This window comes from Erinaceus europaeus, chromosome 15 (genome assembly GCF_950295315.1).
Source record: "Erinaceus europaeus chromosome 15, mEriEur2.1, whole genome shotgun sequence".
Taxonomy (NCBI): Eukaryota; Metazoa; Chordata; class Mammalia; order Eulipotyphla; family Erinaceidae; genus Erinaceus; species Erinaceus europaeus.
The window spans coordinates 8,910,132-8,936,665 of record NC_080176.1 but is presented as its reverse complement, the minus strand read 5'-3'; the positions used below and the strand labels follow the sequence as shown (position 1 = coordinate 8,936,665).

Below are 26,534 nucleotides of genomic sequence, written 5' to 3'. Positions count from 1 at the left end.
ACGTGCTTCACTTCCATTTCCTCTCATATGTTCTCTCTCATCTTTTTATACAGACATTATGGTATCTCCTCAGCTCTGTGTTCTATTTACTGGTTTTGAATAGAAAGAGAAAGAAAGGAGGAGAGGGAGAGACACCTGCAGCCCTGCTTCACCACTCGTGAAGCCTCTCCCACTGCAGGCAGATTCTGGGGAGCTTGAACCCATGACCTTGTGCACTGTGATTTGCACATTCAATCAGGGGCATCTCCACCTGGCTCCCTTGTTTTCTCTCAAGAGAAAAACCTTTATATCTTGACACATCTCGCCTCTTATAGCTACTGTCCGTTTTATTGCCTGTATCTGCTAAATATTTCATATATGTCAGCTAGTTTAATTTTAACAACTTTGAGTGAAATACGATTTCAGAGCTCCCATAAGAGAGGAAATGGAGGCTTTAGAGAAATGAAGCAAGTTGCGGACAGGTTGGTAGCGGAGTTGAGATCGGAGCCCACCACTCTTGGGCATCAGCAGCAGGGGGTGGAAAGGGAGCGTGCGTTTCAGGTGGCGGTGACTGCACTAGATGCTAGTGAAAGCAAGCAAACGAGCAGGAGTGGCGCTTTCTTGCAGTACTCAGTGCCAGGTGTACATACTAACTAACAGAACTAGTTCCAGTCCCCAGAGCACTAGTTAGTCCTATTTGGAAGAGTAAGACTGAAGTGACTAGAAAACGAGCATTGTTTAATTAGAGGCCAAGGGTGAGTTGGAAATGAGTGGAGGCTGAGTTTGTAAGAGTTGGGAAAAAATCATGAAAGAAGTAATTGTGTTAAGCCTCAAAAGAGTAAAATTTACAAGAGTGACTTAGCAAACTAGGTTTCAAGGCAGCCTTGTGCCGGGCAAGTCACTCAGACTCTCTGGCCCTTGATTTCTTCGAGATTCAAATGGGAATGCTAACGGTTCTGTTTCTGGGCAGCAGGTCTTAAGGGATCATTGTCTTGAGCACTTTGTAAAACAAGAGTGTACTCCTGTCATTGTGATGGAGTTCTTCTTCTTCTTCTTTTAATATTTATTTACTTGTTTATTCTTTTTTATTGTTAGTTATTCTTGTTGTTGGATAGGAAAGAGAGAAATGGAGAGAGGAAGGGAAGGCAGAGGGGGAGAGAAAGACAGACACCTGCAGACCTGCTTCACCAACTGAAGTGATTCCCCTGCAGGTGGGGAGCCGGGGGCTTGAACTGGGATCCTTGCACTGGTCCTTTCACTTAACCCGCTGCACTACCGCCTGACTCCCGTCATTACTCTTTTTATATACACTTTTTTTCCTGAACTGTTTGACACTAATTTGAAGAAAAGGTTTAGCCTGAGACTAATTTAGAGAAAATTTAATTTTGCTTAGTTATTACAGTACCATTATCAAAATTGATGTAGTAATGCTGGTTGACAAGGCTGTATGTGTCAGGAGTGCAGTCTCACACCTCTTCAGAGTAAGTCTTAGCAGATCAAGCCTGCCACCCAAAGTACTAGGACAATCTTAATTATGTTAAGAAATCTTATTCAGGTTTCTCTTGTCGTCCCAAAGCCTATTAGAGCAAATATATATATTTTCCTGGACAGGAATCAACTCAAGCGCTTTATTTAGTTTGCACTTCGTTTTCATGTTTGCTTAGTCACATGCATTTTGGAACAGTTTTTTTTTCAGTTTCTCTTTCAAACCCTTGATGTTTTACTCTTGGGAGAGCTTTGAGACCACTTTGCTGCCTTGTTTGTCCTCAAAGTTCTGTATTGGTGAATTCCTCTTTAGTTGATATTCTGATGTAAGATGCGTATTCTTTTACCCTGTTCATTCGTTCATTCATTCATGTATTAGTAGGAACTCTTAGGTTCTTCATTTTTTTTACACGTTTTTTTTTTCTTAATGTTATTTATTTATTTATATTAGATAGAGACAAACTGAGAAGGGAGGGGGTGATAGTGAGGGAAAGAGACAGAGAGACACCTGCAGTTCTGCTTCACCACTTGTGAAGCTTTCTCCCTGCAGGTGGGGACCCGGGGGCTCGAACTGGGATCCTTGCACTTTGTACTATGTGCACTTAACCCAGTGTGCTACTGCTTGGTCCCCAGGGTTGTGCTTTTTTTTTTTTTTTTAAATTCTCTTTTGTTGCCCTTGTTTTATTGTTGTTATCATTGTTGGATAGGACAGAAAGAAATGGAGATGGGAGGGGAAGATGGGGGTGGGGGGAGAAAGACAGACACCTGCAGACCTGCTTCACCGCCTGTGAAGTGACTCCCCTGCAGGTGGGGAGCCGGGGGCTCGAACCGGGATCCTTACGCCGGTCCTTGTGCTTTTCACCCGACTCCCCAGGGTTGTACTTCTTTATTAGCTCTCTTTTATTTTTCGGATTATGTGTTCTATGGAAAACACCCTTGGGGACCAGGAGGTGGTGCACTTGGTTAAGCGCACGCACTGCAGTGTGCAAGGACCTGGATTTAAGCCCCTGGTCCCCACCTGCAGGGAGGAAAGTTTCACGAGTGGTGAAGCAGGGCTGTAGGGGTGTCTCTGTCTCTCACCCTCTCTACCTCCCTCACCCCTCTCAATTTCTCTCTCTCTCTGCAATAATAAATAAAGGTCAAAATATAAATATATGTACATATAAAAGAAAATAATGTTTGAGCTAAGCTTCCTGCCCCCCTTTTCCCCTGCTAGAGGCAGAGAGAAGTTGAGAGGAAAGGGGGAGGGAAAGAGACGCCTGCAGCTCTGCCTCACCACTCGTGAAGCTTCCCTCTGCAGGTGGGTGTCAGCAGCTTGAACGTAGGTCCTTGCACATGGCCACACAGGAGCTCTGCCTGCTGCACCACCGCCCCACCCTATGACTTGCATTTTTAAAGAGATCCAGAATCTGCCACCTGAATTCTCATTGTGACCTCTCAGACCCTGTTTTCTTACTTTCACATTACTTAACTAAAATTTCAGAGCTAGGGTCTCCCACATGCATGGCTTCTTGACTCTGGAAAACATTTTTTTTTCTTTATAGATTTTATTTATGAGAAAGATAGGAAGAGAGAGAGAACCAGACATCACTCTGGTACATGTGCTGCCGGGGATCGAACTCGGGACTTCATGCTTGAGAGTCCAAAGCTTTATCACTGCGCCACCTCCTCGACCACCTTTCTTTCTTTAAATATTTATTTAATCCCTTTTGTTGCCCTTGTTGTTTTGTTGTTGTAGTTATTGTTGTTACTGATATCGTCGTTGTTGGATAGGACAGAGAGAAATGGAGAGAGGAGGGGAAGACAGAGGGGGGAGAGAAAGACAGACACCTGCAGACCTGCTTCACCGCCTGGGAAGCGACTCCCCTGCAGATGGGGAGTCAGGGGCTCGAATGGGATCCTTCTGCCGGTCCTGCGCTTAACCTGCTGCGCTACTGCCCGACTCCCTGGGCAACTGTTTTCACTGAGCAAGACAGAGGGAGAGAGATCACACAGCACTGGACATTTTCTTTAACGCCATGGTCCCAGGACTTGAACCTGGACACTCCTCTCCTTCCACCATCCCCATCGCTCAGTGTCACTTTCTTGAGGGAATGTCCATTAACAGGGTTGTTGTGACGGCTTCACCTTTGGACATTCCCCCAAGGTAGGTATCTGTGAATCTCCCCCTCCTGCACCACAGGACTCGGCCTCCCTTTGTCCTTAGAGCAGGGAGGCCAGCCCTGGTTCTTCTGCCCCGCCTGGGCTCAGCAGTCGGCTTATGCCATATTGCTCAAGCACTGCCTAATTTTTAGCAAGATTCTGCCGCCACTCTGCCTCCTCTTCTCTTTCCCCCTCATTTTCTTGTCACAAATAAGGACTTTATTAGTGTCTGTTTTGAGTTTCTTTATGCAAATGAAAACGTGGATATATGTGTATATGTACTGAAGCTTTGGGCCTTTTCCCCCCATTTCCTTCCCCTCCGCTAACCCCACGCCTTCCAGACCCTTTGACACCAGGACATGGAGACGTTTACCGGCTTATTCTGGCACGTTATTCGATGGTGTGGGTCAGTCAAGTTCTGCTGAGCCACTTCAGTACTTGTGGAACTAAACAACTAACCCGACCCTCTTGTGTCGGCCTCTCTATATCACTGCCACGGTCCGTCCGTCCTTCCTTCCTTTCTCTCTCTCTCTTTTTGTAAGATTTATTCATATCTGAGAGAAAGAGGGAAAGAGGTTGATTTTCATGGAACCAGTGGGACCCAGAGCACTACTCTGGTTCATGGAGTGCCAGGATTGAGCTGAGACTCGAAAGCCCTGCACTCTACCAGTTGGGGTTTCCCTAGGTATCAAAGGGGCTTTTTAACATTATTAACTTAATTTTTTTTTTAAATCAGAGCACTGCTCAGCTCTGGTTTGTGGTGGTGGTGGTGGGGTTGAACCTGGGACTTGGGACCCGCAAGTGTGAGAGTGTCTGCAGAACCAGTATGCTATAATCTCCCCCGGCCTAAAGGTACTTTTTCCCAATCCAAACCCAGTTCCACTCCTAACCTATTTTTGCTGCAGTTGAGTTTCCATCTCTACCATCTGGTAAAGTTGTAGTTTTGAAGGTTTCCAGTGACTTCCTATTGTGTAGTGCCAGACTGGTGATTAATTTAGGTGTAGGAGGGCAAAAAAAAAACCCAAAAAACAAGAAGGTTGGCAAACAGAAAAAGGAGAAGCAGAAAGGGTGGGAGAAAATAGAAATGTGTAAGGGAAATGTAAGAGAGAGCTGCATTTTCCCTTTCCTTTGCAAAAGATGTGAGATGTATTTCCTGACTAGTCTGTGACCTAACTCGCCTCTGTGAGTGAGGGTGGGCAGGCCTTGCACACAGGCTGGAGAAAGACAGAAACACCTCTTTGTCTTAGTAGTAACATCTCTGATAACAGAGCCTCCATTTACATTTTTTTTCTTAATTTCTAAAATGCTAACTTTTTTCACCAGTACTAGAAAAGCCTCTCCTGCTCCTTGAAGCCTTTCCTACCTGTGGTAGGTCCTGCCATCTCTTACTGTCTTGGACTTGCTGACAGCCTCTTTCAGTTAATGTGCTTATTCCCTTATTCCAAGTGTTCCCACAAAACTGTGGTTTAAATCTTTCCCCTCTCCTCCTCCTCTTTCTTTTTATCTTTATTTATTGGATAGAGACAGCCAGAAATCAAGAAGGTAGGGGGAGTTAGGGAGAAAGAAAGAGCCCTGCTTCACCACTCGAAAAGCTTTCCCCCTGCAGGTGGGGACCCAGGGCTTGAACCCAGATTCTTGTGCACTCAGCCAGGTGCTTCATCACTTATGAAGCTCCCCCCCCCACAGGTGGGGACCGGGGGCTTGAACCTGGGCCCTTGTGCACTGTAACAGGTGCGCTCAATCAGGTGCACCACCACTCGACCCCAATTTTTTTTTTTTAATCTTATTTTCTAACAAGTTCTTCTGGGGTTAGGTGAGTTGCTTGAGTTATGGGAATCCCTGAACAAATGTGCGTAGGTTACTACTGAGTAACTGCTGAAGTGGAGAATCGATTCACCCAGTATTTTGGGGACCTGTTCTTCTTTCCCTTTTATTTTAAATAATATAACAATTGGGCACATTTTTTACACCAGAGCACTGTTCAGCTCTGGCTGTGGAGGTGTGAGGGATTGAAGCTGAGACTTCGGAGCCCTAGGCATGGAAGTCTTTTTGCGGAACAATTAGACTCACCTCTCCTACCCTCCCCTTTGTTTCTTTACAGTGAAAAATAGATACTTAAAAAAAAAAAAAAAAACAAACAAGAGCACTGCTCAGCTGTGGCTTGTGTAGTGCTGGCGATTGCCCCTGGAGTCTGTGGTGCCTCAGACATGAAAGTCGGCTGCTATTGTTGGCACTGTCCCCTAGGCCCCAAATAGAAACTTTCTGGTTGACTTTCTTTTTCTAACAAATACTCTGGGCTGTAACTTGTTTGTTTCCTTTCCTCCCCTTCCCCTCAGCAGTGTGACCTAGAGTTGTTCTTTGTGTGAAGAACTGCTGGGGGATGTGGGGCTGGGAGATAACACGGGAGAGCACACAGCTGCCATGTGCAAGGACTCAGGCTCGAGCTCCTGGCCACCACGTGGGGCCACCAGTCACCAGTCCTGGGGAAGGGCCGCGGACGCTGGAGAGGTGTTGTGCTGTTTGTCCTTCTGTCTCTCACGCTGTGTGGGCAGCAAGGAGTCTTCTTGTACTAGCACTTTACTACACTCTAAGACCCGTTCTGAAGAATGGGGTGACTGGCTGGTAAAGGTGTGGCTTCAGTTATTAAACTATCACTACAGTAATTTCCAGAAGTTTTCCAAGAAAGCCTCTTAAGTTTTCATTCTCGCTGGCATCTTTGGATATTTTTGCCAATAAAATTGGTGAAAAATACTAGTATAGCCTTACATTCTCAACTTACCTTTATTGGGAATAAAAACCAACTATTGAAAAATAGTGAGGGCCAGATGGTGGTGCACCCAGTTGAGTATATATGGCACCTTGCAAGAGGATCCCAGGTCAAATCCCCACTCCTGTCTGCAGAGGGGAAGTTAGCCAGCAGTGAAGCGGTGTTGCGGGTGTCTCTCTCTCTCTCCCTGTCTTCCTCTCCCTTCCCAATTTCTCTCCATCCTATCAAATCAAAGAAAAAAACTTAGGTAAAAATACACTGAGTGAGTGGGTCATCATTATGATTCTTATCAGCAAATCAGAAGACAAAAATGGCTAACTATTTCCAGTTGGCTTTTTGAAGGAGGAGACATGGGGAAAATGTGCTTAGCCGGCTGTCGTGATAGTGTCGAAGAGATTACAGCTGTGTGGCCAGGGTTGGTGGGTCATGTTCCTGGTCCCCGCCTGCAGGGGCAGGTCCTGCAAGCAGTGGGGCAGTGCTGCAAGTGTCTCTCCTTTCTGTTTCTCGCCTCTGTTTAAAGAAAAAGACAAAAAAAAAAAAAAAAAAAAAAAAAAAAACCATGGGGGTTGGGTGGTAGCGCAGTGGGTTAAGCGCAAAGCATGAGGACCAGCATAAGGATCCTAGTTTGAGACCCTGGCTCCTCACCTGCGGGGGGGGGGGGGACACGACACTTCACAAGCGGTGAAGCAAGTCTGCAGGTGTCTTTCTTGCCCCCTCTCTGTCTTCCCCATCTCTTTCGATTTCTCTTTGTCCTATCCAACAACAGTGACACCAGTAACAATAATAATCACAACCACAACCGTGATAAAACAACCAGGGCAACAAAAGGGGAAAAAATAGCCTCCAGGAGCAGTGGATTTGTGGTGCAGGCACTGGGCCCCAGCAATAACCCTGGGGGCAAAAAAAAAAGGATCATTGGAGCCATGCAGATAGAACCCCAGCACTAACTCTGGTGGCGACTCTGCTGCGCACGTGGGCCAGGGCGGGAAGCATCACACATCTTTTAAGTACTAAGGAGACCATTTTAGGGCCAGTTAAACACTTGTCATCCTCATCAAAAACCCTCAAAGTGAAGTTTGACAAGGGAGAAAAAAATTTCCAGGTAAATAGTAAGGAAAGATCCTTTAGGGTAAAATTATAGTTAAATAGAACAAACTTAAGGATGTGTCTGTAATTCACATGAGAGCACAAAGGGCAAATGTCAAAGACCCCTGAGTTTTCTGCGTAAGAAGTGCCCATACTAACTTGGCAGAAGAAGAGTAAATAGTCTTCCAGGCGACGCTGAGATTCGGTGAGAAGGGCTTGTGTTTTAGACATTCGAGCCTACTTGAGGAGGCCATGTGTTAAGTAAGCACTTCTCATTCGGTCCTTTAAAAGCTTCTGTGAAGTAGATATGCCCAGGAATTTATCACAACTTTTAATGAGGGGAGGAAAAAACTGAAGTGAGAGAGTATTTGGTGGTAGAGACCAGCTTTTCATAGGTAGCTTGTGTAACTTGATTGCGTTCAGTCACTGATCTTACTCTTTCTCCCTTTTGCTGCGCCTTTTCTGATCCCTGACTTCGCTGGGACTGTGCTATGACTTTGTTTCTCCCCCATCGCATCCCTCACAGAATGTGAAAAGAGTGAGTCAGAGTTACAGTTGGCTCAAATCTGTTTTGTTACTCTAGTCACCACATGGCAGTTCTACTTGGAATAAAATGACAATATAGCAAGTTACTATCTCTTTCCACTTGGAACAGATTCAAGCTTACATCGACTTAGCTTGACCAAAATAGCGTCGGCGTCGGTACGTTATGTCTCTCCTTTTGTTGCTAGCTGTTTCCCTGCATCTCCTTTCTGTCTCATCGCAAAGTCGACATAAGTTTTGTGTCACCTCACTGCAGCACCCCTCCAGAGCCCCTTCTGACTTCTTCTTAAAGACTTGAAAATCCTTCTTTCTTTCTTTCTTTCTTTCTTTCTTTCTTTCTTTCTTTCTTTCTTTCTTTCTTTCTTTCTTTCCTTCTTTCTTTCTTTCTTTCTTTCTTTCTTATTTATTCCCTTTTGTTGCCCTTGTTGTTTTAGTGTTGTAGTTATGATTGATGTCGTCGTTGTTGGATAGGACAGAGAGAAATGGAGAGAGATGGGGAACGCAGAGAAGGGGAGAGAAAGACAGACACCTGCAGACCTGCTTCACCGCCTGTGAAGCGACTCCCCTGCATGTGGGGAGCCGGGGGCTCGAACCGGAATCCTATGCTGGTCCTTGGGCTTTGTGCCTTTGCGCCACCTGCGCTTAAAATGCTGCGTCTTTTTTCTGTTTTTTAAAAAGAGTTTATTACGGGTAGAGATTGAAAAATCAAGAGGGGAGGTGATAGAAAAAGAGAGATGCCTTAAGCCCTGCTTCACCACTTGTGAAGCTTCCCCTGCAGCTGGGGACTAGGGGCTTGAGCCCCGCCCCTTGCATTTTTTAATGAGACCCCAGAGTGCCACTTCACATTCATGATGAGCCTTCCTGAGACAATTAGCAACTCAATTTTTGTGCATTGATTTTTCTGCAAGGTTCTGGTAAATTTTGGTTGTTTGTTGGTACTGTGAATACAGGTCTAGGCTCTAGACTTTTTCAGATAATTGAAGTGAAACACTCCAATGGTTTCCTTAAAACTTTGGTGTTGGTGAAAATAATTTCTCCCTAATTTTCTGTAGATTTCCTTTCCTTTCAGTCTCTTCGCTCTTTCGAAAACCAGAGCACCGCTCGGTTTTGGTTGTTGTATCTGTTTTGTTTGTTTGTTTAATTTAGGTGAGAGATACAGATTGTGAGACCAGACTAGAGCACTGCTCAGCTCTGGCTTATGGTGGAGCTGGAGATGGAACCTGGTGCCTTAGAGCCTGAGGCATGAAAGTCCTTTGCAGAGCCATTTTCTGTCTCCCCAGCCCTCCTTCTCTTGAATGCAGAGCTGATGCTGAGCTGTGTGAGTGAGGAGTATTGGTTGACAGGCTTCACTGAAGGGTGTGATGCAGGGAACCAACAGCTGTTTCCAGTAAGAAAGTTATTCCTCAGTCAGGGGATGCTGTTTGCACGATTGTGTTTGTCTCAGGTACAAATCCACGTCTCCCACAGAAAGATTTCTGTCTGAGGCACCAAACCTGTTGCAGGAGCTGCCTCAGCTCCCTCTTGTCAGAGGTGTAGGAGTGTCTTTGTAGGGTCTTCATTTCGGTTGTAGAGTGGACTCAAATGCTGCTCCTGCTGTGGCCATGGAGGCCTGAGGTCGAAGTGATGAGAGTCAAGTAGCTGTGGCCTTTGGGTCCCTCAGCCCTTCCTGCTCCATGCCTATTTTTGCTACCTCTGGCCTTCTCAGAGACTACAGTCCGCCGGAGCACCGCACATCCAGCCCGTTACACTTGCTCTCGTGTGTCTTCTTGAATTGTAACTTCCTTTGCTCTTGTTTATTCATCAGCTTTGTTATCTGACCGCTTGTGTCCCTGTGGTAGTCTGGGAAGGAGAAAACCACATTTGCCCAGTCTTAGCATTTTGAGATCCCGAATGAGAGATTCTGTTGACAACTTGAAGCCTTTGTAATTCTAAGAATTAAAACAAACCCACACATTGAGTGTTAGTGATGGTTTGCCAAGCATTGATAGAATAGCTTGGAATGTTTGTAGACTGAAAAATGCTGTTGAAATACAAGTCACTTATTTATCAATAACTTGTGTTCCCAAAACAGCTGTAAAGCCTTTTAGATTAAGGAAAGTCAAAGTTCCCCACCTGGGGGCGGCGGTGGTGGTGGTGGTGGGGGGTTCCAGCACTGCCTGCTTAAGGCCGCTGATGATTGGGGCCAGAATCAAGGTAACTGACTCAGTGTTCGCACTGCTCACATTCTAGAATCAGAGAGAGCTGCTTGTTTCCTAGTATGAAACCTGATTATTTGGGGTTGTTTTCTTCGATATGATAAGATAAAAGTTCTACTTCTCTTGACCTCCTAAAGAACTTTGTAGTGTCCATATATTCTGATTTAGGTCGTGTTTTAGCTCAGTGAATGATAAAAGAGTAATTCACTTTGCTGTTACTAGTAAAAATAAAATGTAATATTTTAATTTTTTGATGCATTTTGGGAACGTTAATTACAACTGTGTGGTTCAGGGATTTAGTGCAAGAAGAAGAACAGTTGATGGAAGAAAAGAAAAAGAAAAAAGACGACAAGAAAAAGAAGGAAGCTGCTCAAAAGAAGGTAGTATATGTATAACTATTCCGAGAAGTGAAAATGTTGCTTTTATTGGCTTTTCAGGTGTTTGATTTACTGCCTCCACATCAGTGGAGATTTACATTCACATTTAATGTCTCTGTATATGCATGTATAGTAACTTGCCACCTGTGAAATTTATTGCTTAGCTATTTAATTGTGCCAGTCGTTGTCCCCCTCCCAGGTAAGTACTTTATGCAGCCCTTTTCACCTTCCAGTTAGCTGTTGCTGGACTTTCATTCTACATCATGGTCGCTTGGAGTAAGTTTGAATCTGGCTCTCCACACAGCACACAGAATGATGTGGCCTTATTTGCCTCCTCTGGGCCCTAGGCTCCTTATGCTCTGTGAAAGAAGTGAATAATTAGAAGAAGCAGTGTAACCCATCAGAATGCACGTAGGAGGAAATAAAGTGTCCATTTCCCTCCTTTTTTGTTCAGTACCTGGACTGTTTTTGTTTCATTTGCAGTTTCCATTAGGGTGTTTAAAAATAAGGGCAGACAATTCTGTCCATAGTTATAAATGCAAATTAATGCTAAAGACTGACACAAGTTAAGTAAGTTGGGCACTCTTATTACTGTAGTCGAGTTCCTGTGTTCTAGTGAGAAATTGGGCTTTAGGCCCCCTGTATGCCAGGCACTGTGCTGGAACCTGGATACAGACTGCGGCGGCACATCCCTCTACAGATCACTTAAAAGCACAGCTTACAGAAGATGTTAACACAGAGAGAAGTGCTTGACTCAGCCTGAAAGGGGACAGGTAACTTTCCTTAGTCTAGACAGGAAGGAAGGAGCAGAAGGCGTCTCTGCTCCTTTAGATTGTCCAGGTTAAAGAATGGCCTTTGAGAGAAGGGTGTAACTGAGTGAGTGAAGTTGCTGGTAGCTGGGGACACTTGAGAATTTTGGCCTTCGGGTCTTGGAGAAACACTTGGGGTGTTTTAGGGTAGTGATAGAACTCCGCCCTTCAGAACCTTGACCTCAGCATTGTTTAGTTGGATTGGCATGGGTAAAGACTTAAGACTGAGTTAGCCGTGAGGTACGATCAAAAGAGTCCATACAGTTTATTGAAAAGCTCTGAGGATAATTGACTTAGGGGTTCCAGATTGAGTAACTCAACTCCTGTGTGGAGGTTTCACTTTACATAGGGTTTGTTAATAATCTGGCTTCAGGGCTCCATGGAGGATGGAACCTGGATAAGGGGGTTGCTGTGCATTTTTGTGAGCAATTACTTCAATTAAGGCAAATAAAGGAGGAAGATGTAGTTCAGTTCTGAACTTACAGCGTCATCATCTGGTATTGGAGACTTGTAGAGTATAGAGTAAGAGTGCTCCCAATTCCGTTACTGTAGCCTGGATGTTCTTAGAAGTGACTAGGAAGAGATTTGCTGATAGCCGTTTTTATGGCTGGAATAGAGTTTTGGCATAGACACAGTGATGTTTTAGGTCTCTGCCAGAGACTTACTGATACCAGATTTTATTTGCAATCTGATCAGTCTTTGTTATGAAAAAGATTTGTCACCTATAGTTTTCAGAGGTCTGGAGAAGACTTACCAGAATCTTTCTTGTTCCATGATGTGAAGGACTTATTTAATGAAAAGAATTTCTAAGAAGCTTTGAGAGTTGTTTTCTTGTTGAGGAGGCTTGGGTCTGCTTTACAGTCAGTAGTCTGTCGAGCATTTGAGTGTTGTCTGAGGCTGTTGACTCTTTAGAGAAGTTCACGGTTCAACTGTTAAGTCAGTATCTATGTGAAATGGCTGGAGAAGCAATATATGATGAAGTTCGTTTATTTGAAATTGACCGAGAAAATGCTAAGAAAAAGAAGGGGACAGTTAAGTGAGTGTTTCAGTTATCACAGATTTTTAAAAATATGTAACTTGAGTATAATTTTTAAATTGTAACAGTTTCATCTAATGACTCAGATCGCTAAAGTTCATCTTTATGTTCTCTGCATGTAGTCAAAATCCAAACGTGGGGCTGGGAAGATAGCATAATGGTTATGTAAAGAGACTTTGTCATGCCTGAGACTCCACAAAGTTCTAGGCTCCATCCCCCACACCACAAGTCAGAGCTCAACTATGCTCTGATGAAAAAGAAAAGAAAAGAACAGAACCCAAATGCAATCGTTCAACCAAGTCACCAAGTTACTGTTGAATGATGACTGCTATTTAGTTTAACTCCAAATCTGAAACGACAGCTTTCTGTACTCTTGCCCACCTCCATCCCTGCTTCACTTCCATGGTTTTAGTGGTCTCACCCCCAAAATGTCTCACTTAAAGCTGCCATCAGAGGCTTGGAGATGTGAGGAGGTTTTTCTTTTGCCAGATCTTTAGCACTGATAGAGTATTCCTGTATCTCCTGGAAACAGTACTATCTATTGATACATCTGAACATACTACAGTGGAAAGTTTAAAACCACTAACAAATGTTTGGGTAGTACACTAGACTGCCTGCCACTTTAAAGAGGACTCTGGGTTCCAAATACCCAGCCTCCAAATAGCGCACACCGAAATTTAAATGCAGCCCATTTGAAGTAAGAGCAGCTGGTATTTCTGTAGGCTGATACCAAATAGTTCTTACACTAAACAAAACAGTTCCCAAGTTGGCACACGTATAACCCATGTGAAAGATAGTGAGTCACAGGAATTTGCAGGCAAGTTCCCTCGAGCTTGGCTTTTGTCTGTAGTAGGAGCCAACCTGCTGGTGCATCCAGGTAGGCGACAGGCATATACGGAAAGCAGGCAGGCAGGCAGGCCGGCCGGCCGGCCGGCCCTTTTACAGGAAGATGCTAGAGCATAAGCTCACCACACTGAGAAGTCTGCCTGTTTATGTAATCTGTGCATACTTTAAAAAATGATATATTTTTATTTCTGAGAAAGATGCCAGGTACTGTCTGTGCTAATCAGTTCATTTTACAGAGAGTGGACCCAAGCATTAACATTAGCTAACATCAGGGTGGCAGACTAGAAATAGAAATGAAATCTAATTCCTTCAGCAGGTGCTCTCCCAAAACATGGTGCTGTGACTTTTTCCTTTTAATACAGAATGATACCATAGTGGGCGGGGGAGCTAGCCAACAGACTTGCATGCCTGAGGCTATGAGGTATCAGGTTCAGTCCCCCATACTACCATAAGCCAGAGCTGAGCAATGCTCTGGTATGAAGAAATTAATTAATAGAAAATAAAATACAGGATGTTACCATATGCATTTCTTTTTCACAGTGTAAAGGTGAACTTTAAAGCTAGAAATAGAATTTTGTGATGGGTTTTTACAAAGCATTTTTTAGGTCTTTTTGCCATGAATACAGAAGATAGAGATTTAACAGTCCCTAGTAGATACTAGTCTTTTACAGAAGTTTAAACTCAGACCACGAGTTACCTATTAAAAAAAAAAGAGAGAGGGGCCAGGTGGTGGTGCACCTGGTTAAATTCACATTATAATGCGCGAGGACCTGGGTTCAAGCCCCTGGAAAAGCTTCACAAGTGGTTAAGCAGGGCTGCAGGTATCTTTCTGTCTCTTTGCCTCTGTCTCCTCCTCCCCTCAATTTCTGTCTCTATCCATAAATAAGTTTTAAAAACAACTTAAAAAAAAGACAACACAAATTATATAAACAAGATACAAGATACCAGCAAGATTCACTGAAATATTTTTATTATGACTTATTATTTTGCCTTAGCTAACCTTTTTTTTTCCTCCAGTGTTACTGCTTGGGCTTGATGTTTGCACTAAGAATCCATGGCTCCTGCTCCTGGAGGCCACCCCCCCCTTTTTTTTGCCCTTGTTGTCCTTGCTGTTGTTTTTGGATAGGACAGAGAAAAGTAGAAGAGGGGAAGAGAAAGACACCTGCAGACCTGCATCACTGCTTGTGAAGCTCCCCTCTGCAGGCTTGGGGAGCTGGGGGCTCGAACTGAGATCCTCACGCCGGTCCGTGTGCTTTGTGCCATGTGTGTTTAACCTGGTGTGCTACCTCCCGGACCCATCAATTGTTTTTTATAAATACAGTTTACACAAAATTAGCTGATTTCTGTTCTGCTGCAGCCCCGGTATAATAGAGACCAGTGACTGAGTGGCTTTTTAAAGTCTTTATATCCAACAGTCATGGCTGTGCTCTCTCGGTTCTCAGACTAAGAAGATGATCTAGTATAGCACGAGGAGGCTGTTTCTGTATTTAAAGGAAGGGGACCACAGTCATAGCAGTAGGCAACTATTCCCTGTGATTTATTTCCTGGTTCTGCTTTTAGAAGAGACTTGTAGTGGGAATCCTGAGAGAAATGTAGTGAGTAGGAAAAAAGAGGTTGAGAAATAGGTTAATTATAGAGGGATGGGTTAGTTTAACCTTTACTTTAAGCTTGTAATTGTGAGTTCCTAGAAAGCTTGTAAGGAGTGAGGGCTGGAGGGAGGCCACAATACAAATTGAGCTCTTTTGGCTTTGAGTCTTTTAGTCTAACTGCTATGTTAAGAGAGAAACTTTTTTTTTTATTTTAAAAACTAGGTGTGAATTTAAATACTCACTTTGAGCTTAAATGAGATCTGGGTTGCAGAACACTTCCGACTTCTTTGCTCCTTTTGGAAACTTTAGTGTTTGCTCATCTATCTGTCTCCTGCAGATTTGCTCTAAGATCAGGAGTCAGGCCCAGCCAGCTAAGTAGCGACAGTTCTCAAGTAACCTGTAAGCTGCGTGGTGTTGTAGACTGGAGCCTGGGGCATTCTACTCCTCTGGGGCTGCTGGGAGCTCTTTGATAGTCCTGCCCCTTTGTGCAGCCTTGGTGGTTTTTTGTTTGTTTGGTTGGTTTTGGTTTTGTTCTGTTTTTTTTTGTTTGTTGTTAATGGATTTTATTCAGACCTTGGTACTAGACTTGAGTGTTGCTTTCTAAGAAGCCCCAGGGAAGCTCTCTAACCTTAAGTAAGTGACTGGAATCAGACTAGATCTTTTATTTCTGGTATTGGTTTCTAAGTCATTGTAGATTATTAGAAAAAAAGCAAGACTTGGAAATAGGGAGTCAGTTTGAGGTAGGTCATTGCCAAACGAGAGAAAGGACTGAGTCAAAGTATGGGCAGGTGTGGCTAGTGATAACAGCTGCAACAGCTAACATCTGTTTGACTTTTCTATCTACTCAGTGGGCACTGCCCTAAATAAGCTCTTGATATATGCTAAGTGCTTAGAACTTCACGATAATTCTGCAGTAGGCGTTTTATGTTCCTGCCTCAGAGAGGAGGAAACTGAACTTTAGAGAAGTTAACTAATTTTGCCCAAGGTCAGACACAGTTTAAATGGTCCAGGCAGTCTGGTTTCAGGCTCCGTAACCACTGAAGCATGTTTGTAGACATAGGAGTTGGAGCACGCAGGTGGTGGAGAGCGTGACAGGGACACAGCACCCAGCGTGCAGTGTGTCTGCCACTTGTCCCTTGCCTTCTTAACTAAGCTGGAGGCAGTGGTGACTATTGCTTGTGCAGTCACAACTCTACTCTGGTTTGCTTGTTCTTGTTTGTTTTTCCCCCTCAAGAAAAATACCTTCAAACTGGAAATAATTTTCCCAGAATCCTTACATTGTTTTGTACAAGAGACTTTATAACGATACCTCATATCTAAATAATGTTGTATAGTTTTCCCAGAAAAGATCTTTTCCGATTTTGCTGAGTTCATAATAACCCTGAAGGATAAGCAGTACCTTCCACCTACGTGTGAGGGCTTAGAAAGCTGAGACCCAGGAGGTTTAAATGACTAGATCACACAACAGTAAAAAAGAAATCTGCAAGTTCATTTTACTGTGCTTTATGTAATCCAGTGAAGACATTACTGTTTTTACATGATTCATATTAGACATTGCCAAATTGTTAAATAATAGAAACCAGTTAAGTATTATCACAGATCAAATCAAAGTAGCTAATTTCACTTGTGAATGGCCACACGTGGATAGTGGCGATTATTTTGAGTGGTGCAAACAAATGCTTTTAAAAATCACCAGCCTCGGCTGGGGATATAGCATAATGGTTATGCAAAGAGACTCTCATGCCTGAGGCTCTCAAGTCCCAGGTTCAATCCCCCATACCACCATAAGCCAGAGCTGAGCAGTGTTCTGGTTAAAACAAAAACAAAAACAAAAAAAATCACCAGCCTCACTTGGAAAATTATGTAAGAGTTTGGGTAACCTGCTAAGCCCCTGAAGCAACTCATAAAAATGCATTTTAAAGAAGTGGAACTTTTTTTTTTTTATGTCAGTGTTCTGTTTCCTCCTGGTAAACCCCCTTGGGTTCTATATGTAATATTATCTTTTCTGTGTCGGTGAGGTTCTATATGTAATAACATCTTTCCTATGTTGGTGAGGGTTCTTGACAGGCAGACACCTTTGTCTCCTTAACATGGTTCTCTGTAGGTGACAAAATACTGAATGAAGTCAAGCACTGCTCTGAAGCAGAAGAGTTACATGGCTGCTATCCTTTCTGTTCTAAGGCCTAGCATTTTCAATTTTGGGTTTTCGGGGAGAGCTTATTAAAGGCTTCTATGTACAACAACAGTTTCCTTTGGTGGTAAACTGTGAGAAAGCAAAAGCTTCTAGAAGAAAAAAAAACATGCAAAATAATTTTTGTGCTAATTTTTTGACTTCAGAAAATTGTATCTTATTAATTCATGAGTCATCCCTAATAGTGCTTTTTTCTACTATCAGATTTAAAAGATTTCTTCCCCCAAGAAAGCATGCAAGATAGCTGACTAGTCTTCTGCCATTATCTTTCCATCAAGCAAAAAACATTTTATTTGATCCATATAAAGTGAAAGATGCACCCCCATTATTTTACACCTCACTAGCTCTCTAGAACTTCACTAAATAGTCACAGCAAAGGCAGTGCCTGATGCCCATGTGGTTTCAGCTTTAAGGTTTTGCCCTATAATTCTCTATGATCTCTATATATTACCTCTATGTAGTAGTTATATACATACACACAACATACATATATGTGTGTGTGTCTACACCTATATATGATTAGTGTTACATAGCCACAGTAAATAACACAAAATGCTATTTTTGGTAGTGATAATTTTCTAGATGATGACGCAGTCATACAGTCAAATTTGTTAGATTAGATAAAACCAAATTAATAGGAGTCATGCAAGTGGGCTGACTTGTCACTTTTTCCTCCTCTGATTCTGCTAGTAGTTGAATGTGATGAAACAAGATGATTTATCTGGCCCCTGGCAACAGAGATAAGTTTTGTTTTTGTTGAAATTCAGTTCCTACTTCTGTAGGTACAGGTATCAGTCTCACCTCTCCCTCGTTATCCTTGTATTGTTGAGTTTCAGGACGCCCACACAATTGCCTTTTTTTTTTTTTTTTTAAGCTTACCACTTTTTTGTCATTTTTATTTTATTTTTTAACCAGAGCACTTATCAATTCTGGCTTATGGTGGGGTGGGAGATTGAACCTGGGACTTCCCGAGCCTCAGGCAATAGAGTCTCTTTGCAGAACCATTATGCTGTCTCCCTCCCACCCCCACAGTTGTCTTCATCAAAAGTTGTCTTATGCTCAGGGCCTCTGTGTATAAGCACTACTTTCTTTCTGAGGCCCTTGATGAGAAAGGCGCCCATGAGGCAACTGTGCAGACCTCTCTGTGAGGAGATAGCAGACACGGGGGTGCCCCTGGGGGAGCGGGGCGCACGTGGGCTTAGCTTCTGAACACAGCATTAATGGATTTTTCAGAAAATGACACATTCGTTTGAATCTTTTTCTCATTCAGAGATTCCCCCCACAAATTCTTAAAAAGTCAGCACAATAGCATCCCTGCCTGTGAGGAGTGAATTTTCTTACTAATTAACCAAAGTGCTTAGCATGTATGTTTGCTTCAGAGAACTTGTATCACTTGAAAGTAGAATTTTTGTAGGCCATCTAAATATGTCAGAAATGCATTATTAAATTCATTAACTGTAAAGGTGACAGTTACAAAAATGGCTTTAAAAGCTAAGCGGGAAAATGTGCTCCTTTGGAAGTATAAACTGTCATACAGTGTTTGCTTTGTACCTCAAGAAGCACTTCATGCTTTTATTAATGAACAGTGGGGGCACATCTGTGGGAAAAGCTTTCTTTGCATAGCTTCTCCCGTGCAGTTCATCTAAGCGATCAGTTATTTGATGAAAGTGTATGTCTTATATAATGATATGAACATTTTATCATAACAGTCCATATCTCTCCGTTTCATATTTACATTGTTTTTTGTTTGTTTGTTTTTATTTTAGGCCACTGAACAAAAAATCAAAGGTACGTTGTTTAAAGCTATTTTTCTTCTCTTTTCCTTAAAGCAAGGTTGTGGGTATACATTTTATTCATTTCCATAGTGGGGGAGAGAAGAACACGGAATTGGGGACAGATGTCTTCAGTGCCGTGACTCTGGGGCCGTCCTGTGTCTGTTGCCACCTTGTAAAGTGTACTGCCCAGGACCTGCCTTTAATGTCTTCTCGGTTGAGCACATGGACCTCCCTCAGTCTCCTGTCTAAGTCACCTTGTCTGGGGCTCCCTCTCGTGCTCCCACCTACCCCCCAATCATTCCTTGCACTCTGTGCACCACTGACCCTCATCCTTCTAGTATGTAGGTCATGAAATCCACTCTGTCGTCTCTGAGAATGGTAGATTGGTTGGTCATTGTGCCAGATTCAACAGCAGAAGGCTTCAGTGTGATAAGGAGGGAGGATTCTAATCCCTCTCGGGCCACAAGCCAGGAGTTCTTCACGCTACCAGAAGCTAGCTAACTGGAAAATGAAAGGTGCAGAGTTCTCCAGTACCGAGTATGTCAGGCCTAAAGACCTTACATCTTCAGCTATGCTGAAGTAAGCCTCTGCATGTCGTTGGTATGTGCAGTTGCTATGGTCTGTTTGTATACCTGTCAGGATTAAAGTAGCACTTCTTACATGATACTTGAGTAAGAGTGCACAAGGCAGTTAATTGTAGGGTAAACCTTGCTAGAGAAAGAGTGGCCTAGCAGGCATACCCAAAGACAGTCTTACATAATGTGACTTGGTAAAAGTAAAGACGCTCAAGTTGACCTGGGGCAGAGGAGTGATGATTAAACTAAAATCGTTGTGATTTAAGGAAGGTCTTGAAATTATTATGAGTCTCAAGGAAGCAGTCACAGAATGAGGATGACAGAGGTGTTGAGTTCTACTGAAGTGATGCTGTGAGCTTATATGCAGCTATGGCAAGCCCAGAGCACAGACTTCTCAGGGAGAAGTGGGCAGGGCTGAAGGGTTTTTCTTCAGGGGATCAGGTTAAAAGAGGGAACTTAGATGCTCTGTGTATATCAGCCACTGAAAAATTAAGCATAGATATGACACTTTATAAAATATTTTTAAATGGTTTCTTTTTAAATTTTTTAATATTTATTTATTTTCCCTTTTGTTGTCCTTGGTGTTTCTTTTTTTTTTTTTTTATTGTTTTATTGCTGTCGTTTTTGGATAAGACAGAGAGAAATCAAAGAGAGGGGGAGAGAAAGACAGACACCTGCAGACCTGCTTCACCAAGCCTGTGAAGCGACTCCCCTGCAGGTGGGGAGCCAGGGGGCTCGAACCGGGATCCTTAACGCCAGTCCTTGCGCTTTGCGCCACCTGCGCTTAACCCGCTGCGCTACCGCCCGACTCCCGACACTTTTTTGTTTGTTGACATAACGGTGTAGCTAATAGAAGAAGGGTATTTGGACAGAAGAGACAGGTGTATGAGAAGCAGGAGCATTTTGAGAACAGGGAGCTGGGAGCATCTGACAGAATACAGACCCAGAGATAGGGGAGCCAGAGTTTTTCATGCTGGCTGTAGAGTGGAGAGTGGGTTTTGAATTGAGAGATCATAAGCAGTACTTCAGGAACATTTGTCAGTTCTGACGGGTCACCAGCAGCTGGAGGAAAGGGGAAGGGACACGCAGCCATGAGGATTTGACCTGAAGTCTTGGCAGTGGAGCTAGGCGGTGGGCGACACGGGTGAGGTGTAACTGACAGGGCTGACAGCTGGTGAGGAGTGGGGGGTGAACATGGATGTCTAAGTAACTAAGACGGGTGTGGAGAGCTGGGGGAGAACAGTGCCAGGCTTAGAAGAAACACGAACCAAATTAACGTTCTTGAAATTCTGCTCCTGCCACCCCCCTTGTTAGGACTATGAAGTTGTTCCTTGTTAAGTGTTGACTCCCAAGACATACCTGAAGGCTGTCCTTAACCTGACCTCTGCTTCCGTCGCTTCTTTACACTCCTGGGAGCTCTCCTAGCGTGTCCATTCCTGCTTCAGTTTCTTATTACTCCAGTCTCACAACCAAGGAGACCTTCGAGTTACCCTAAAACTCTAGATCAATCTAGTGGGCTCGCTCTAACTACCTCCCCAGATTATTCTTAGAATGGTCTGAATCGATTATATTCTGTCTAGATTTTTGACGACCTCGTAGGTATTATTTAATATGGTCCTGTAAGTGCTTACTGTTGTAACCTTTCTAAACGTAATTCACATTTTATAGCTATACCCAACTATGAAGTCTTTGAATCTTGTTGTTAGGGTCTCCAGTATTCTGAGAATCTTGAGAGTGAGCGTAAGAAAGTCACCTCAAGATCGTTATCCTTCTTGTGATGACAGCTTCCCTCATAATTGGCCAGCCGTACTCTGATTCATGAAAATGATTTTTTATTTTCATGCTGTGTAACACTGAAGTGGTTTGCGGTGGTTAGACGTTACAAATTGCAGCTTGTGGGTACAGGTTTGGCATACACAGTTTTGTATTTTTTTTAAACTAAGCTTTTAAACTTGTGGCTAAGTTAATACAGAGTCCCATATATGCCTTACCCACTTTTCCATTATTGACACTTGACATTTCTGTGACACATTACCTTTGCATTAATTGAACTCCAGACTTGATTCAGGTCCCATCAGTTACCCTATTGATTCCTTTCTGTTGTAGAGTCTGCTGCTGAATCCATAGCACACTTGGTTGTCACACCTCCCCCAGTGTCTTTGGGCTCTCTTCACACTGTTTTTCTCTTATTAGCTTTTTGATTTTTTTCAGTTGACTATTAATACTTAGAAAATCAGTTTCTGGACCAGGAGACAGCTCTCCCGGTAGAGCACACACCCTGCATATCTGAAGCCACAGGTTTGAGAGCCCAGCACAGCGTGGAGGGCGAGAGGTGGACGGTCAAATAGTAAATACATATTTTCTTAAATTTTTTAATATTTATTTTTCCCTTTTTGTTGCCCTTGTTTTCTGTTGTTGTTGTTGTGGTTATCGTTGTTGATGTCGTCGTCGTTGTTGGATAGGACAGAGAGAAATGGAGAGAGGAGGGGAAGATGGAGAAGGGGAGAGAAAGATAAGACACCTGCAGACCTGCTTCACTGCTTGTGAAGCAACTCCCCTACAGGTGGGGAGCCGGGATCCTTACGCCGGGCCTTGTGCTTTGTGCCACGTGCGCTTAACCCACTGCGCTACAGCTGGCTCCCAGTAAATATTTGTAAAGGCTATTGAAGAAGTCAGTAGGACTGGCAGTATAGCTTGCCTGGGGGGTGCATGCGCCCTCTGGAGCCTGGCCCCCACCACGTCACAGGAAGTTTTGATGCCGTGGTGTTGTCTTCTCTGTTTCTGCCTCTGTCTCTGTCTCTCTTCTATTTGAGGAAGTCAGCTCAGGGTGATGAAACCTTAGTAGCAGCAATATGGAAAAAATAGTGAAACAGATAAAATAAAAAGCAGCTTACCAGTGATTCAGGACACAGACTGGTCAGGGCCCTCAGAAGCTTCTTAATGTGCTGAGAGCAACCCTGTAACTAGTACATTTTAGAAGTTGACTGGACCTGGGGGAGGGGGCAGGTCAGCAGTCTGCAAAGTCCAGAACTCCATGCTGTCGGCCATTTCAAAATTAGTATTCTAGCAGGACTGCAGCACGGCGAGCTCACAGTGTAGGGCTGCAGCTAATCCCTTGAGCACTGCTGTGACAGCAGCCAGCACTGTGATGGGGAGGCTTACAGAGGAATGCGTTTTGCCTTTTGGTTATGCTGCTGCTGTGTTGTCTCCTTTTCTCTTTGGAAACATCTCTGTAGTTACCTGGGAGACAGAATGGAAAGGTTCAAAACCATTGTCTATGCTTTAATAATAGTGAATGGACAGAAACAGGTCATCTTTGAAAAACATCCAGAAAGACAGATGTTAACAGATCTTATTCCCCTTTGAGCACAAGCAAATACTTTTTTTTTTTTTTAACCTCCAAGATTATTGCTGGGGCTTGGTGCCTGCACCACAAATTTACTGCTCCTGGTGGCCATCTTTTTCCTTTTCCTTTCCTTTCCTTTTTTTTTTTTTTTTAAGATTTTATTTATTTATTCATGAGAAAGACAGGAGGAGAGAGAGAACCAGACATCACTCTGGTACATGTGCTACCAGGGATTGAACTCAGGACCTTGTGCTTGAGAGTCCAGTGCTTTATCCACTGTGCCACTTCCTGGACCACATCTTTTCCCATTTTTGTTGTAGTTGTTACTGTTGTTGGATAGGACAGAGAAATTGAGAGGAAGAGGAGGAGAGAAAGATAGACACCTGCAGACCTGCTTCACCGCTTATGAAACAACCCCACTGCAGGTGGGGAGCCGGGGTCACGAACCAGGATCCTTGCGCTTCATACTATGTACATTTAACCTGCTGTGCTGCCACTTGGCCCTCCACAAATACATTTTTCATAAGTGTCACTGGCATGATTTTGTGAAGCAGCATGGATTGGACAACTTTGTGGTGTGTGTAAAGTAGTTGTTCCTCCCCCCCCAAGGATCATTAGTGGAAGCTTCAATTATCTTTTGAGTGCTGATGACGTTAGCGTAGGAGCTTAGAAGATCATGCAGAAAACTGGTGCTAAGAACTTTTCTACTATTTGTGTATTTATTTATTTGTAAACAAAGTTCAGGTTTCTCCTGAGTCAGACAGACTTGAATTTGAATGTCACTTTCTTAGTTCTTCTCTGACTTGGGCAAGTTCCTTCACCTTTTGGTCTATTTGATTCTGTTAAAAGGGACGAAAGCAGCTGACCTTATGTGCAAACAGAGTAATTTCATATAGGACAGAAATCAGAGGACCTGGCCGAGTAGCAGGTGCTGGATGTATAGCAGGTAGTGTGCTCTTGTAGACACTGGTCAAAACATTTTGTCACAGAACATTGAGTGTGGCTAAGCCACAGCTAGTCCCCTGGCTTTGGAGAGTTTGCTTTGCTTGCTCATGCTTGCTTTTCCTCTAGATGAGAGAGAACATTAATTCATGGTTGCATGTGATTGTAAATTTCAGTTCTGCCATTAGCTTGATATTTTTGACCATGGATAATTTTTTCTGAGCACTAGTTGTCTCAGTTATAAAATGGGGTAATATTTCATGTTCATGGGATCATGGTGAAAAAAGAGAGATGGCAGCCATGTTGCCCAGTATCTGATACCCAGTAAATTTTAGTTTTCACTGAGGGTGTACAGTATCCTAGCAACCTTTCAGCCCCCAGAGCCCACATACTTACACGCTTCCTCTAGTCACTTCAGAATCTCTCCTTATTCAGACTATGATTTGCTTTTTCCTCTCACTGAGAAAAACCCAGCCTGGCCTGGATGAATCACCGTGCAGTGTCTTTGCCATAGTGCAGGGGAAATGTCTCGTAACATGAGAGTGGGTCATGTCATCTCTCTACATTTGGCAGGCTATAATTGGTGCTATATTGCTTTGATTACTATTTAGATCTATGGATAAAATGAAAGTTGTGCTTATTTGTATTTTTTTCCTTTTTACGAACTACCCAGTTCTCGTTCTTTGCCTACTACCAGGAGTTTTTGTTACTTTTTTTTTTTTTTTTTTAGCATTCCAGAGTCTGAAGGTTTGATGCAAAGGTCACCAACAACATGGGATATATATCATGTTTAAAGCTGTCCTGAGGATGGGATACAGAGCAGAAATAGTGAATTTTGCCTGGTCTCAGCCGTCATAGAGGATACACTGCAGATAATGAAAATGTGTGTTCAGAAAAAGGAAAGCAAAGTTAGGTCAAGTTATACTTGTAGCTTTAACTCCTGGTCCTGGGTGACTCTATTAAATACTTCGCTGTATTAGACCTCCAGCCTCACACCAAAACAATACATCTTCTCCTTGGATTAGTGACAGTTGGAGTGGAGAGAACGGGCCCTTTAACTTGCTCTAAAGGACAAATAATTAAGTGCACATGACGCCAAGTGCAAGGACCAGTGTAAGGATCCTGGTTCTAGTCCCCGGCTCCCCACCTTCCGCTTCACAGGCGGTGAAGCAGGCCTGCAGGTGTCTATCCTTCTCTCCCCCTCTGTCTTCCCCTCCTCTCTCCATTTCTCTCTGTCCTATCTAACAACGACTTCAGTAACAACAACTATAATAACTACAACAATAAAACAAGGGCAACAAAAGGGAAATAAAGGTAAAATTAAAAACATAAAATAATTTTCTTCGGTGATTTATCATCATTTCTTTTTGTATAGCGTAGGAGCACTGCCGGCTCTGGCTTATGATGGTGCTGAGGAGTCAAACTGGGATCCTAAAGCCCACAGACACTAAAGTCTTTACATAATCATTACGCTCTCCCCAGCTTTTTACTTAAAAGTAATAAAAATAAAGTTTACTATTTCTGGGACTCATTTCTTATTCCTATTATCACTAGTTGAAACTACATGCTATGTTTGTTTTAAAAATACAAATTCTAGTTCAGTAAATATTTCCCCCCAACAGTTGCCCCAGCACAGTTCTAATTAAAATAATTACCATGTAATCCTAGAGGATTTTAGCAAAACAAATCAGTTCTGGGTTTTTGTTGTTGTTTGTTTTGTTTTGTTTTTTGCCTTCATGTGTTATTGCTGGGGCTCGGTGCCTGCAGTACAAATCCACTGTTCCTGGAGGCTTTCCCCCCCTTCCCTTTTTTGTTGCCATTGTTGTTTATCATTGTAGCTTTTTAATTATTGATTGTTGTTGCTGTACTGGTAAAAGTAAATGGGACATGGAGACGATAGACCAGGAAAGGATGAGAGTAGCCGGTAGGGACCGGAAGTGGAGCTAGGGAGTTAATAGGTTTTTACAAGATTGACGAGGCCTAAGACACAGGAGTGGCATTGGCTCTGGATGCACTTGAATTGTATTCAGGGGGCGACGTGTTGGATCTGTAGCCTGATCAGAGCTAGAGAGGCAGGATCTGAAGGAGATGGTCCCTGCTTGAATACCTGGGCAGGAGGGTGACGAGAGACTCCGTACCTCCCTTGTAGGCAGGCCTTATGTGTTGCCTTGGATTCTCTTGTCTGCTGTGTGTACCTACTCTTTTTCATTCACGTCACCTCTTTTCATTTTACACTTCTCATTACTCCCCACTCCCAATTCCACCTATTGACTAAGTCCTAAATGATTATAGTCCACTTTTTTTTTTTTTTTTTTAAACCAGAGCACTGCTCACCTGGATTATGGTGGTGCAGGAGATTGAACCTGGGACTTTGGAGCCTCAGGTATGAAAGTCACTTTGGATAACTCTTAATGCTATCTGCCCTATAGTCCAAACTTTAATAAACTTCTGGACCAGGCATTTGGTTGCATTCTATAATACAGCTGGTTTCCAAAATTTATCTGCGTCCCCTTGAGTCTCCCTGAGCTTTCTACAGGAGCCACACATTGTTTTCATGATAAGAATTTTTTTTTGTCATGTTAACTTTTATGCTGTCATGAGTGTACATAATGGGGTTTTCTGCGGATATCCCAACAACAAATTGTATGCAGAAGCAGATACAGAAGAAACCTGCCTTCTCGTAAGCCAGAGAGTAGAGATTGTCAGCGCCAGGTGCTGGGTCCACCTCATAGCGCACACATGGTCCCATTCTCAGAGGCCCCAATTCAACCCCTGGACCCCACTTGCGGGCTGCGGGGGCTTCAAGCAGTGGAGCGGCACTGCAGGTGTCTGTCCTCTCCATCTTTCTCTC

At 43.3% G+C, this 26,534-nt stretch overlaps 1 protein-coding gene across 13 annotated transcripts in view; it reads left to right on the top strand.

The window, feature by feature from the left end:
• The window catches only part of TNRC6A (trinucleotide repeat containing adaptor 6A), a 189,724-nt gene that overhangs the window by 126,386 nt on the left and 36,804 nt on the right, over nt 1-26,534 (top strand). For 11 of the 13 annotated variants that reach the window (XM_060172764.1, XM_060172771.1, XM_060172772.1 and 8 more), the window contains exons 3-4: nt 10,490-10,577; nt 18,812-18,833. In XM_060172764.1, coding sequence (XP_060028747.1) covers nt 10,490-10,577; nt 18,812-18,833 — 110 coding nt within the window. Of the gene's footprint in view, nt 1-10,489; nt 10,578-18,811; nt 18,834-21,606; nt 21,743-26,534 lie in introns of those variants that run through there. The other 2 variants (XM_060172769.1, XM_060172770.1) reach the window with 2 other exon arrangements.